Raw genomic sequence first — 14,707 nt, forward strand, 5'->3', positions numbered from 1 at the left:
TGGGCTGGGTAGCTAAAAAATAAAATTAATTAATTTTAAAAATATCAAATATTTTTAGCAATCTTTAGAAAAATTTTTTCTAATATAATGCATTCTGGTTAAATACTAAAATAATTTAAAATCCCAAAGTAGTAAAATAAATTTATATTTTATATCATACTATTCTTAAAATAATTTGTATTACAAAATAAAATCTCCACGAATGTGAATTATTTCATTCACCAAATGAATAGTTCTAACTCTATTGCTTGCCAACAAAATAACGTGAAAAGTTTATCATTTATTTAATGAATTTTTACTCAATTTGTAATAGGTATTTTTATAGTGTATGCATTTTCAGAGTAGATTTAATGTGAAAAAAATACAAAGATTCTAAATTACCTACAGGCTTCATGTGATCTGAGTTCATGATTCAGAACTTCATGCTTATAAATGTTTAACAGCACTCTTTTCTCAGTTTACATGTTCAATTTCCCCATTTTCTGAGTACAGTCTTTAAAAGGAAGATTTCTAAGCCCCATAGTAATCTTTTTTCATGGAATAATGCATCTCTGCTTTTTCTTTGCCCAGGATCCATGTAACATTGACACATTTATATTACCAATATGAATTGCATATCATATGCAGAGTTTTATTTATTTAAGTCAGAGAAAAGGGGTATGCTCTTAATTTCTTTTTTCAAATGTGAACCCATTTTTTAAAAGTAAAATAATAATGATATGCATGTGTATGGAACTATAATTACATAGAAGCAAATGAAGCCCTTTGGATGGAAAGAAAGATATTGAGAAAAGTGCAGAAATATGCATATTACATAACTGGAAGAAAAGGCAAATAGGTCTTTTTTTGGATACAAACATTGTGACAGAAAAAATTAATCTGGAGACTTCAAAGAAAGCAGGTATGTAAAAAAAATATGGATAAACAATGTATAAGCATGTACATGTGAACTTTATGTGAAACAAGACAGAAAATAGACATTATTAAAATAACTGTAATTAAATATTTACTATTAGTATTTTTACATCTAAAAACTTCTAAATAAAGAAAAAGTTAGAAAAAAGAAAACTGCCTTTATTCTGTATTTTTCAGTTCTATTCAAAAGCAATGGTGACCTTAGAAACTGTGAAGATGACAGAGCAGTTAGCATTATTAAGAAAGAAAACCAGACTGAGTATGTTTTTTTCTGCCTTGCTATTTGTTTCCAGATTAGTGAATAAAGTGTATTGATGTCTCCTGCTTTAAAATCTATTAACACAAGTAACAGAAGAAAACAATCTAATTCTCGTGAGATGTTTAGGGGAAAATAAGGAAACTGGCCACATTTAAAGGCCCTCAAAGGACATTTCTACCTTAAAAAGGTTTTGTTACAGAGTGTGTATTGGCTTGAACCTCTTTTCTTGTTCAGGCCCCTAAGATCCCATCGAAGCTGATGATTAAAGTTCTACCCACTGGCCAGGTCCCTGCAATTAGCCCATTGTGAGGGAGCTCAACAGTGGGCGCCCTGCTATGGCCAGACATTAAGTCATTAGAGAACTGTGAGGAATGATGAAGGAGGTTATTGTAATTCCCTTTTCAGCTCTTCTCAGGAGTGGCTCTTTAGTTCACAGAGCTGTGGGTACTTGCTTTCAAACTAACAAGCAATATTATAAATGGAGGTTGCATTATCATGATTGCAGACAATCTAAGGCACTTGAAGGCCAAAGATTCTAGGTCCTCAGTATGTGCTATGTTGTATTTATCAGCTAAAAATATATAGATGGTGCAAACAATAAAAGAGGGGAGAAGCAGTGAACAGGCGGGGAGGGGGGCAGAGAAAACAGTAAGAGCATACAAGATAAAGACAAACATGCACAATAGAAAGGGAGTGAAGCCTGGGCATTCTCTTAGTCTATAAAACATTTTTACCCATTTTCTTGCTGTTCCACTGCGTAGTGTTCCAGCTCTGAACCAGGAAGGGGCTGGGCAGGGGGAGGAGGTAGAGGAACATTGGCCCAAGTCGATCCATTGTTTTTCTGCGGTTTAGATGAGTTTTTATTTTTCTTCTTTTTTCCACCTTTCCCACCTAAAAGTAACAATGCACTTATTCAGACATAACAAATATCAGAAGAAACAAAGACATCAGATGGGCGTATGTATTTATGTTTTTAAAACACCAGAATAGGTATGTCTCAGTGTTTAAAAGCTATAAACAATGACATTATATAATCTGAAAACATTTTTATAAATCACTCAAAATGGTATTGTCTCTTTCCCATCGCATTAACTACAGAGTTGAGTAAACAAAAATATGGCTGCTATAGTAGGAAAAGCACATTTATTGATTTATGCATGTGTGCTGCCTCACATTTTCATTGTTAGAGGAAACAATGGGCCATAACAACTTTTTTCAAATGTCAGATTTTAGTGAGTTTATAATGCTCTTTTGCGTAATCTCTCTCAGTGGAAAATGCAGTGCCTAAGGATACAGGCTAAACTTTTACATTAGAATTTACTCAATTTAATTAATCCAGGAGAATAATAGTTTTAAAATCAATCAACTGAACTAGAGGATAAGTTGTAAATTTTTCACAATAATATGTTTTATAGAAATTTTTAACTAATGAACAACACAATTTTTTTTTGCATATAGTGAACATAGTTCCCAGATGAATGGAAATACAGTAATCAGTTTCACTACTATTGTAATACAAATGAATTCATGCACAAAACATGAGCAGAAAGTAACATGGCGGCATATAGGCCATATGTGGAATTATAGGAGGTTAATAAAATATAAAAGAAAGTTTATCATTTCTATAGTGCCAGATTTTTCACTCTTTCAAAATTAAGTAAATGAAGTTTCTTCCTAAATGAACTATGGGTAGATGCTAGAATGAATACTTCTTGAGCAGAATGACAAAGAATGGTTAAGGGGAAGATAAGAAACTTTTATCACTCCCACAACAGTCTGTAGTTATGCAGAAAAAAAAAAGATACTGACTCCTTGGATTTTATCTTTCTGGAACTAAAAGTTGTAAGAATCCAATATTTGTAACCTGGTTATCTAGCAAGGGATATTGCCTTCTTTCCATTACTAATCTGCATCCACCAAATCAAAAAATTATGTAATTTAATAATTTATTTGAGTGCCAAAAAGTGCTGAAACTACTACGTTTTCTAGGTAGTGTGTATAAAACACACATATGTAAAAAAGCATCCCTGCAAATAAAGTGCTTTCACCTTCCCTTTCACTTTTATCTTTGGCAGAATGAGAGATATTTGGAGCAAAGCGAGCAGCGATCTTCAGGTTCAAGGATAAGAGCTTGATCTCTGGGTTTGAAGACTAGTTTCTCAATTACTCAGTAAGTTTCCTAATAATTACCACCTTGATTTCCATACCTGTAAAACATATACAGTTGCTACTTCTTTAGGCATTTTGAGGGTTTCAAGAGATAATGCATGTAGAGGACTCAGAATGTAAAGAATGCCCAGTAAATGTCAATCATTCCTACTATTTTCTGATTGCTTTTGCCACACCCAACTCCTCTAAGCCAAAGAGTATCCCCGGAATAGCCTAATTTTCAGATAAGAATAATAAACCTACTTGAATTCACATCTCTGCTATTTTTATTTGAGATCATGAGCCTTAACCCTCTGTTTCCTGATAACCCACACAAACAGGGACTGTACATTTTTCTGTAGTATCAGAACAATATCTCACTTAAAAAAGGAATAGGCTGGGACACAAGGCCCATAGCTTTTCCCCTAGTCGTGCCTCCTTTATTCTTTATATTTATGTGCGTACAAGGCTTTTTCACTTTTCATAGCACTTTTAGAAATGCAACATGCTCACCACCAGAAGTGAGTGACACAAATAGGCATGTTCTTACAGCTCCATTTCATAAATGAGAAGGTATAGATCAGTGGTTCTCAACCTTGGCTGCACATTAGAATCACCTGGGAATCTTTTGAAAATCCTGATTTCTGGGCCTCATCCTCCGGAAATTCTGTTTCTTTGTTACTAATGTTGTGGCCCCACCCCATAACAAAGAAACAGAATTTCCGGAGGATGAGGCCCTGAAATCGGAGTTTAAAAAGATTCCCAGGTGATTCTAATATGCAGCCAAGGTTGAGAACCACTGGTATAGTTGCTTTCTGAGTTTTGTATGGCCCATATTCACACAGTAAAAGAAAAATTTTTTTTAAAAAAAGCAGCAGCTTTTGTGGAACTTAGTATTTCTTAACCCAAATCTGTTGAAGTCCTTACCCAAGGTCAAGAAAGCCATTATCCAAACCACAGACTTAAAAATGAATTGTGGAAACAGATTCATTAAGGGAAGTTGTAAGGACTTTCCACCCATATCACATTCCCCTCTTTGGGGAAATTTCTGTACTCTTATTGTGGACAGTCTTCATAGCACTATCAATCAACACGCTTTGTCTCCTTATAGCAAGGAGCCGGGACAGATGTGTTCTTTGTGGTGGGCATATGGCATAAACTAAGGAAATCAAATTCTCTCTCTGAGATCTAAAACGTGAACTAAGTGAGCCATAGTTTGTTGCTGTTAATTGCAAAGAAAGGTCCTCAAGCATTTCAAAGTGAAGAACTGCCTGCATTACATTTTAGGAAAACATATTTTGCAAATATATTTGACCAATCTCTCTTCAATGCAAAATGTAAATATTTGGATTTACATTTATGTATGCTAAACAAATGCCTTTTATTCAGAGAAAACTACAAATACAGCTAATTTTCAAATTAAACTTATAGTCTATTTTTAAAATACTGCTGTATAAAAAATTTAGTTATTGATGCTGATATTGAACTACATATACACATGTATACAGGGCAAAGCCTCAAAAATGTATACACACTTTAACAACTGATATTTCAATATTAAAAATAAAATGTATTTTAATAAACACTGCCTTTATAATTCAAAGTGTGTGTATACATTTTTGGGATACCCTACATATATAAAATTATGATACAGATGCTATTTTGAAAGATCTGAGTTTTCTTTTATATTTTTTTTTAATGGTTGGATTGTTTACAGAAGTGTTCATAACTTATATTTGAATAAATTATAAAAGTTTCAAAGAGGATGAGAAATTCACTCAGATAATTCTGAAATGTCCAATTTTCTTTATTACTGCAATTACTTTATTTATTTATTTATTTATTTATTTATAATATATTTTATTGATTTTTTACAGAGAGGAAGGGAGAGAGACAGAGAGTTAGAAACATCGATGAGAGAGAAACACCGATCAGCTGCCTCCTGCACATCTCCCACTGGGGATGTGCCCGCAAACAAGGTACATGCCCTTGACCGGAATCGAACCTGGGACCTTTCAGTCCACAGGCCGACGCTCTATCCACCGAGCCAAACCGGCTTCGGCAATTACTGCAATTACTTTAAATTGGTTTCATGACTATGCACAAATTAAGAAAATCTTATAATATTATATGATTAGATATCCATAGGGCAGTTTGATCCTAAACTTGAGCCTTAGGAAACATACTCATTATTATAAGAATAAAACAAAGTCTATATTAAACTCAATTGAACTGAACTAAAAGGGAATATTAAATTCACTTCCACCTCCTAAAGAATGCTTTCTATCCCTGATTTAAGTGACTTTACATTCAAATGTAGATGAAGTAGTTACTACTATGCATAGACATATGTAAATGTCACTCAGGAAATTAATGTATTCAAAAAGAAATAAGCACTATTGTGAATTATGTTCAGCTTACAATTACTCAAAAGATAACTTCTAAAACTCAGTGGCAATCAACATATACAGAATATTTTTATGAAGAATTCACAGAAGGTCTTATGTATTCCATGGGTTACAGCATATAGATAGCTTTTATATCTATATTGCTTGAGACTCCATATCTTTAATAAAATAAGCCTAAGATAAATTACTTTTTAATTATTCAGGGCTATTGTGAAACTCATTATAAATAAGTGACAGTATAAATGACATATAAAGATATTCAGAAAAGTCTTCTATTATATTAAGCCAGTTTCACTTCATAACAGATGCTTAAAATTTTCTGGATTCTATAATGTATTTAATTCTACCAAGAGGTAAGAAGAGCAAATGGCCCATTGTAGAGGGGAAAAAAAGAGCATTAACATTTTCAAATTGAAAGGGTTCTCTCTCCTGAGGAAAAGTCATTTAGTAAATGTTACTCTAATGATATAAAGAATTAACTCTTTATGGTCTTGATGCCTGGTAGTTATGTAACATATAATACACTATATTCCTTTACTAAAAAGCTTGAAGTTTTTTAAAAAAAACACCTTTGTAAAATATGGGATATCATGAATATGAAAAATTAAGCAAGTAAGGTCATGGAATTAATTAGAAATGTGCACATAAAGTCATCAGTCATACAACGTACCTGTTATGGTTGGGAGTTAGAGTGTGCCTACTGCAACCTGTGAATTTTAGATGTGAGGATCCTTTGGCCTGGAGGATATCACTGATATTACTTATGACAGGTATATATTCCTGTCCAGTAAAATATATTTTCCCCTATACAATACCTACATTATAGTTGTAGTTTGGCTCATACATCTCAAATATATATTAAAATTTACAGTATAGAAAAAATTATCAGTATGAGAGACTATATTTGGGGGGAAATTAAATGTGAAGGGAATGTCCCATATTATCATTCTTATTTAGTATGGTGTTAGCACCTTACTTTAAATAATGTCATTTAATAGACAAAAAATGTATTACATAACATTTTGTAAAGATTGTCCAAAAATATCACCGAAATCCTAATATGAAAATCTCCAAAATTATTTGCATTTCAGTTGAACTCATTTTTTAGTGTCCACACTATGTAGTTGACTTTCCCGTATGATCATTTTACTGTAAGGTTCTCTTGAGGCTTAAGTAGGGTTCTAGGCAGATCAAATACATTCACTCTTTAATGAACAATATTCAGTAAAATGGCACTACTTTTCAGTAAATATATCCTTGTACACTTAGTACATAAGGGGTGACAGTGATTTTTACCCCTACAGGCAAGCATGGTTTCATTAGGATAAACTGCTATTGTCATGAAAGATAAATGCCTGATCATGACTGTGATTCAGTTTTCCTCATGGTTGTTAGGAACACAGGTCATATGCTGGTGACAAACAAATATTTCTCCTTACTGCGATGAGACCAACCTGAGAGACTGCCACTCCGCTCTGAGCTGTTGTGAGAGCTGGTGGTGCTGAAATCCTGTGACTGGTTGTGTGGCATTCTATTAGACAATCCCTCAGCCAATCGGTAGTCAGGGATGTAAAGTAAGGCTAAGGGTTAAAGGGCAGAGGTCACAGTGGCATCATGTGATTAGTTCACAGCACAAGCCCATGCAGAACATGCAGTTAGCAACTCAGAAGCAGATGTTGGAGGACAGTGGAGGAATGTTTGGCCTATCCTGCCTAATGGAAGTTGAGATGGATTACTGATCACTATTGATAAAGAGCTAAAAGGATGAAAACGATCGGTGTCGGTGTTTGGTAGTAGCAACGGTGGCGGTGGTGACAGTGGTGGTGGGTTGGTAGTCGTGGTGGTGGTAGGAATTGTGCAAGGTACTGAATACATGCTGATATATGCTTTTAGTTTAGTGAACCTGGTAATGAATCACTGAACTGAACAACAAATACTAATTTCTATCTCATGCACAAATGATGTAAAAAGAAATCCTCAAGAAATAAGAACCTGACTCACCATTGTTACCTTTATTCTGATCAGGTAGAGAATAACCAAATCCCATCAGATCTGTTTTTTGCTGAATTGAGCTTTTCCATTGTGGATCAGGCAGATCAACAGCCAATTCATGAATGCTGTTGGAATGCAGGATCTGTGTCGTGGCATATGGGGTAGCCTGTGTTATTTGGCTAGAGCTGTTGTAAGTGGTTTTGGTTGTGAAGTCAATGCTGCTATAAATGGCTCCATCTGAGAGCATCGTTGCTGTTTTATCCCCTTGGCCTGGAACCGGTGGCAGCACATCTGTGGTGAACATAGGAAAATGAAACAATTTAATGATGCACAGGAAGCCCAGAACTATCAGGACTGAAGATGAAAAATATATGTGTCATCCTGCATGTTTGCATTTCAGCTGAAATGGGTTTCATGAGCCAATGAAGGATAGATGATGTACAACCTTCGCCAAGCTGTCAGCCTGGTGACAGGCAGGCCTACCGCTCGTCCTTCATGTCTCGCTGCTTACCACACATCTTTCTCCATTTTCTTCAACTATGAATGAGAATTTTGGGATATTCCACTACAAAAAAATGCTCTCAGTTGTTCACTCTGTTTTAGAACCAATAAAAGTATTGCCTCTTTTCAGAAGCAATGATAAGTGTGAATATACAAACAATGGATGAAAATATATTTTTCCAAAGGACATAAAGTACAACTGCTGAATAGATGCAAAAAATTCCAAAATTATAAGATGGAACTATAAGGTACATTTTTCTGAAGTTTCAATTTGCTGTTTATCTGATTTGATTTCACAGCTTCAGAAATGGAGTGTAAGTTATGGTAGCAATTTCTTTTTCTTGGATAACAAAATAAAATTTTCATGAATATGTCATTTTCACAATGCAGCAGGATTTAACTCCATAAAAAGCAATCTGAGTAGTCAGAGTTTAATTTATGCTTCCATCTCTTAGAAGTGGAGAATTAGAGTTTCAAGTTGTAATACAACAAGAGTAAAATTAAACTTTAGGAACTATACTGAATATCAAACAGTCCACTTATTATTTACTATTTTGGTGTGCTAAATTAGTTTTATGTCATGCTTTATAATTCAGAACTACCATCTCTCTCCTGAAATCTAAAACAATAAAAATAAATAAATCACTAAATAACACCATTTTTAATCATGGAGAGTTAAAAGTGAATCTAATTATAATATGTTTTTTAATAATCTATATTCTAAAAGCCACAGTTCATAGAACTTGAGGACATCAACCAACTTTAGTTTTTCATTATAGGAAATTTTCAACTAGTTATAGTATTGTAACATTAAATAATAAACCAAATCATGTTAGTACCAAAAACCAATTTATCATCACAAGGAGGAAGTTTAAGTAGGAACTTAGTCAAAATATCCTCAAAGTTTTCAATGGTAGCTAACAATATTTGATATACAAAAATATTTATTTTGTTTTCATATTTAAAAAAGCTAAAATTTGTCTTCTTTACAACAGTAACAAGACATTTATAATGTATTAGAGGCCTGGTGCACAGATTTGTGCATTGGTGGGGGGCGTGGCCTGTGGGAATCAGCCCGCTGTAGGAGCAGCTGCTCATCCCATCAGCTGAGCAGCGCTCCCACTGTGGGCGTGCACTGACCACCAGGGGGCAGCTCCTGTGTTGAGTATCTGCCCCCTGATGGTCAGTGCATGTCATAGAGACTGGTTGGCATGTCGTTCTGGTTATTCTGCCGTACGGTCGCTGGGCTTTTATATAGAGAGATTCTGTACACTGTATAATTTAGGTATTTCTGAAGACTCTGAAGCCTGAAATTCCAACCTGTTTTACATGTGAGTGGATATATACTTTATTGAAGTAAATATTTTAAATGAATATAAGATTGTTAAACATATTCAAATTTGAACATTTCATCAAGGTGTATAAGCAAATAAAATCATCTTGTAATTTCAGAATTTCACAACTACTTTCTTGTTTTTAGTTATAAACTGATTTAAATTTTTTTAAAATATATATTTTATTTATTTTTTAACAGAGAGGGAGAGGGATAGAGAGTTAGAAACATCAATGAGAGAGAAACATCGATCAGCTGCCTCTTGCACACTCCCCACTGGGTATGTGCCCACAACCAAGGTACATGCCCTTGACTGGAATCAGACCTGGGACCCTTGAGTCCACAGGCCGACGCTCTATCCTCTGAGCTAACCTGGTTAGGGCTGATTTAAAATTTGATGATGAAGCAGCATATTTCATTCTCAAGTTCCACTTCCATTTTTATTATCAAAACTTTTAATATTTAATAATATGTAAAAATTGATTGTGGAAATAAATCCTTCACTCTGGGGAAGTTATCAGTTTCTGCCACTTCCACAAAGTCGTTCATTGATAAATATTAACTAGTATGGGACCCGACTTCCCAGTACCTTGAACTTGAGCTTCTCCAAAGTTTTAAGATTTAACTTGTGAGTCACTCCAACAACAAGCTTTGGAAGCGGTTGTGTGTTCAATGTTATTCTAAAAAAGCTAAGGCTGTGGCTCTAAAACAAAACCTCTCTCTCTGTTGGACGAAATTAGTCAGCCTTCAAGTCCAAGTGCTTCTATATTGATTTTGGGGGGGCTGCATATTACCTTCAAATGTTATTTGATCATTCTTACATTTTTAAAAAATAACTTGTATTCTATCCTACCATGGACAAATTGGAAGCATATGCATAATACAGGGTGTGGGGGAAATCCTCTAACATCAGGTGCTTTGGAACCTGGCCAGACTTCCCCACAAAAGCTTGCACCAGAATAGGTGCTGCCATCTTTAGACAGGCTTCCTATTTTCCATTTTGCACAGTTCACATCTACCATCCTTAGCACTTCAGGTTGGCTGACTGGCACTTGTTAACATTTGAGTTTGAAACCTATGAATACCAGAAAATCTTTCATCCAGTTGGAATCACTCATGAAGCATTCTGTAGTTTTCTAATATCTTGGTTAAAAATGAATTTATTTATTTTTTTCCTGGCATAATTAATTGTATAAATGCCTGTATCCATTACTGTATCATAGTTACTTGAGGACAGAAACATAAAAGATTTATATCTGTATTCCCATATTTTCCTCATATAGTATTTTACAGAGTATAAGCACTCACTTAATGGTTAAATATATTTTTAATAATTTATATTGCCAAAATGAAGACTCTTGCAACAATGAGAAACTTTATCATTCCAAATGTATTGATGTTCCATTTTTAAAGGGAAATGTCAGTGTACATGATAATTCTTCTCAATGAATATGGCTGTACTACAATCCTAGCTGTGAGCCCTGTCTTTAGGACCTAGGCTCTTGAATCTGTCAGACTTGCATTCTAAATCTAGATGCCAAATTAATCATTTTGAAAACCTTAGTGTTTTTTTTCTTTACATTTAAAAATGAAATATGTTTATCTATCTCAAATATTTATTGTGCAAAGAAAATGAAAAAAAAGTACAAAACTTCCCAACACTATTTCTGGTACATAGTAAATATCTAAAATGTCTACTACTGAAAATAGATTCCGTGGACCCTGCAAAAACATTGGCTTGGCCCTGATGTTCATCTGTAATATATTTCATGTCATGGAAATGAGGTAGAAATATAAGCAAAACCTTGAAAACCCACAAATGAAACCTTTGGCTAAATTAGATGGAGAAAATTTAAATGTTAATGTAGCCTGCTAGAAATTGAAAAATAATTATTTTCCTCCATCATTAGGTATTTATTCCTTTATATAAAAATTGAATGGTGTATTATTCCAATACAAACACAAAATGTAAAAGAGGAAACTATTCCTTGACTGATTAAAAATCCTATCAAAATGCCAATGGCATATTTCACAGATCCAGACAAATACTCCAAAAATTTATATGGAACCAAAAAAATACCTCGAATAGCCACAGCAATCTTTAGAAAGAACAACGTTGAAGGAATCAAGCTATACTACAAAGCCAATATGATCAAACCATCCTGGTACTGGCACAAGAACAGGCATATTGATCAATAGAACAGAACAGAAAACCCAGAAATCAACCCCAGCCATTATGCTCAATTAATAATTGACAAAGGAGGCAAGAGCATACAATGGAGTCAAGACAGTATCTTCAATAAACAGTGTTGGTAAAATTGGACAGGCACATTCAAAGAATGAAACTAGACCAATTTACACTGTACACAAGAATAAACTCAAAATGGATAAAAGACTTAAAAGTAAGCCACGAAACAATAAAACTCCCAGAAGAAAACATAGGCAGCAAAATATCAGACATCTCACTTAGCAGAATCTTCACTGATACATTGCCTAGGGCAGTGGTTCTCAACCTTCCTGATGACGCGACTCTTTAATACAGTTCCTCATGTTGTGGTGACCCCCAATTTCATTGGTACAAATTGAACATAATTAAAGCATAGTGATTAACCACAAAAACAATATGTAATTATATATGTGTTTTCCGATGGTCTTAGGCGACCCCTGTGAAAGGGTGGTTCGATCCCCAAAGGAGTCGCTACCCACAGGTTTAGAACCGCTGACCTAGGGCAAGGGAAACAAAAGTAAAAATAAACAAATGGGACTACATCAAAAGAAAAAGCTTTAGCACAGCAAATTAAAATTACAATGAGTTACCACCTCACACCTGCTAGGATGGCTAGCATCAATAAACCAACAAACAACAAGTGCTGGCTAGGATTTGGAGAAAAAGGTATGCCAGTACACTGCTGGTAGGAATGCAGACTGATATAACCATATTGGAAAACAGTGTGGAGTTTCCTCAGAAAACTAAAAATGTAACTTCCATTTGACTCAGTGATCCCACTTCTAGGAATATATCCTAAGAAACCAGAAACACCAATCAGAAAGTATATATGTACCCCTATGTTCATAGTAGCATTATTTACAATAGTTAAGATCATGAAATATCTCAAGTGCCCATCAATAGATGGATGGATTAAAAAATGTGGTACATTTGCAAAATGGAATACTATGCAGCTGTAAAAAGGATCTCTTACCCTTTGAAACAGCATGAAGGGACCTGGAGAATACTATGCTAACTAAGCCAGTCAGAGAAAGACAAGTATCATATGGTCTCATTTATATGTGGAATCTAATGATCAAAATAAACTGATGAACAAAATAGATCCATAGACATAGAAGCATGGAACAGATGGATGTATTTCACAGGGAATGGGGTGGGTGGGAAGCAATTAACCAATGAACTTATATATGCATAGCCCATGGACAGACAATAGTGTGGGGAAGGCTTGGAGAGGGGGTGGAAGTGGGTGGAAGAGGTCAAGAGGTGAAAAATTTGGACATGTTTAATACTTTCAACAATAAAGGTAAATTTTAAAAAGAGCTTTAGGAACAGAATTTGTTTTGACACAGGCAGTCTGGGTAGGTCAAGAGGGCATGTTCTGCCTACCTGGTGAGGAGATACCCAAGTACAGAACGTACCCATGGAGGAGTGATAGCCTACAGTGCAGGCTCAGAGTTTGGTCGAGCAGAGAAGGCAGCCACTTTGAGGCATTGGCCATGTAGGAATCCTGAACAGGGTGTGCTAAATTATAGAAAGTAAACTAGAAGTGGAATGGTCTGAAAACTTACTTTCTATTCTCTTATTTACTCTAATGATGCATGTTGCCCACTGATTGTATGGTAAGGTTTGTGCTAAACCTGTGTGTGTGTGTGTGTGTGTGTGTGTGTGTATCATCCATTTAATTCTCATTACACACCTAAGAGCTAAGATTGATTATTTTCTGTATTTTATTTGGAGAATAGGAGGGAGTTCGCCTTCTTATAGTTGGTATTAACAGAATGCATACTTATACAATACTTAATAACTATTATTTGAAATACTGTTTTAATGATATTCAAACTGGCATTGATATTTCATTGTTTTTTAAAAAAATAATTTTATTTATTTTACTGATTTCAGAGAGGAAGGGAGAGGGAGGGATAGAAACATCAATGATGACAAATAATTATTAATCAGCTGCCTCCTGAACACCCACTACTGGAGATTGAGCCAGTAGCGCAGGCATTTTTCCTGACTGGAAATGGACCCTTTACTTCCTTGTTCATGGGTCGACACTCAACCATTAAGCCACATCGGCTGAGTGGTATTCTATTTTTAAAGAGAAAAAGCCAGCATCCATGATTATTCTTTTAAGTCAATATATTTATATACTCATACATGTGAAATCCACCATTAAGGCTAATAGACTCAGAATAGTTGAATCTAGTCCTGGGTTTCCTGCAGTTAATCTACCTAGAAATATAGAAATCTTCCAGTGGATTTATCCAAACTTTCTTGAATTACAGCACTACCTTCTTAATTAATCACCTAATTTTTCCACTGTAACTGCATTCTCCACCCAGCAATGAGCTGGATGACTTAAAGCAGTATTTGGAACCTAGAATTCTCCTCTTAGAAATCTATGAGTGGCTTCTGGTCATGCTTTGAAGAAAGTTTAAAGTCTCTGTGTGGCTTAGAAGGCACTCTGTGATTTTTTTACCACTTTTGCTGTCTTGCATTTTATATTCAAGTCACTAGATAATTAATTTCTCCAATAGGTCAATATCTACCTTATATCTGTCCCTTAAATTATGATAGTTTATTCTCCACACATCTTTTGTCACTTTTTTGATTAATTCTTAACTCTGCTTCAGATATTGACTTAAGTAACACTCCATTCATAGCACTGTCTTACTTCCAATGGGCAGCTTTCATGTGGGGTATTGGCAGCACAGCTCAAGTCCATTTTCTGTCTGCACAAATTTTTGCCAATGGAAAACTCATATATATGTGCCAAATTAAACACTGGGACCAGAGACTTCTCTAATCAAGTCTTTCTCTAAACCCACTGATCTCTTATTGACTGGATGGAAAGATGGGGGGGGGGGAGTGGTGAATATTTATAGTAGGTCCAATCCTATCTCCCTATAAAGACCTATGGAAAG

The 14,707-nt window shown here is 34.9% G+C and overlaps 1 protein-coding gene across 7 annotated transcripts in view; it reads right to left on the minus strand.

Annotated features, from left to right (window-relative positions):
* The window catches only part of ROBO2 (roundabout guidance receptor 2), a 690,593-nt gene that overhangs the window by 47,954 nt on the left and 627,932 nt on the right, over nt 1-14,707 (minus strand). For 5 of the 7 annotated variants that reach the window (XM_059688089.1, XM_059688088.1, XM_059688085.1 and 2 more), the window contains exons 21-23: nt 7,732-8,013; nt 7,185-7,310; nt 1,909-2,065 (exon numbers count right to left, since the gene is read on the minus strand). In XM_059688089.1, coding sequence (XP_059544072.1) covers nt 1,909-2,065; nt 7,185-7,310; nt 7,732-8,013 — 565 coding nt within the window. The remainder of the gene's footprint in view (nt 1-1,908; nt 2,066-7,184; nt 7,311-7,731; nt 8,014-14,707) is intronic. The other 2 variants (XM_059688090.1, XM_059688087.1) reach the window with 1 other exon arrangement.

Source organism: Myotis daubentonii, chromosome 3, assembly GCF_963259705.1.
Source record: "Myotis daubentonii chromosome 3, mMyoDau2.1, whole genome shotgun sequence".
Taxonomy (NCBI): domain Eukaryota; kingdom Metazoa; phylum Chordata; class Mammalia; order Chiroptera; family Vespertilionidae; genus Myotis; species Myotis daubentonii.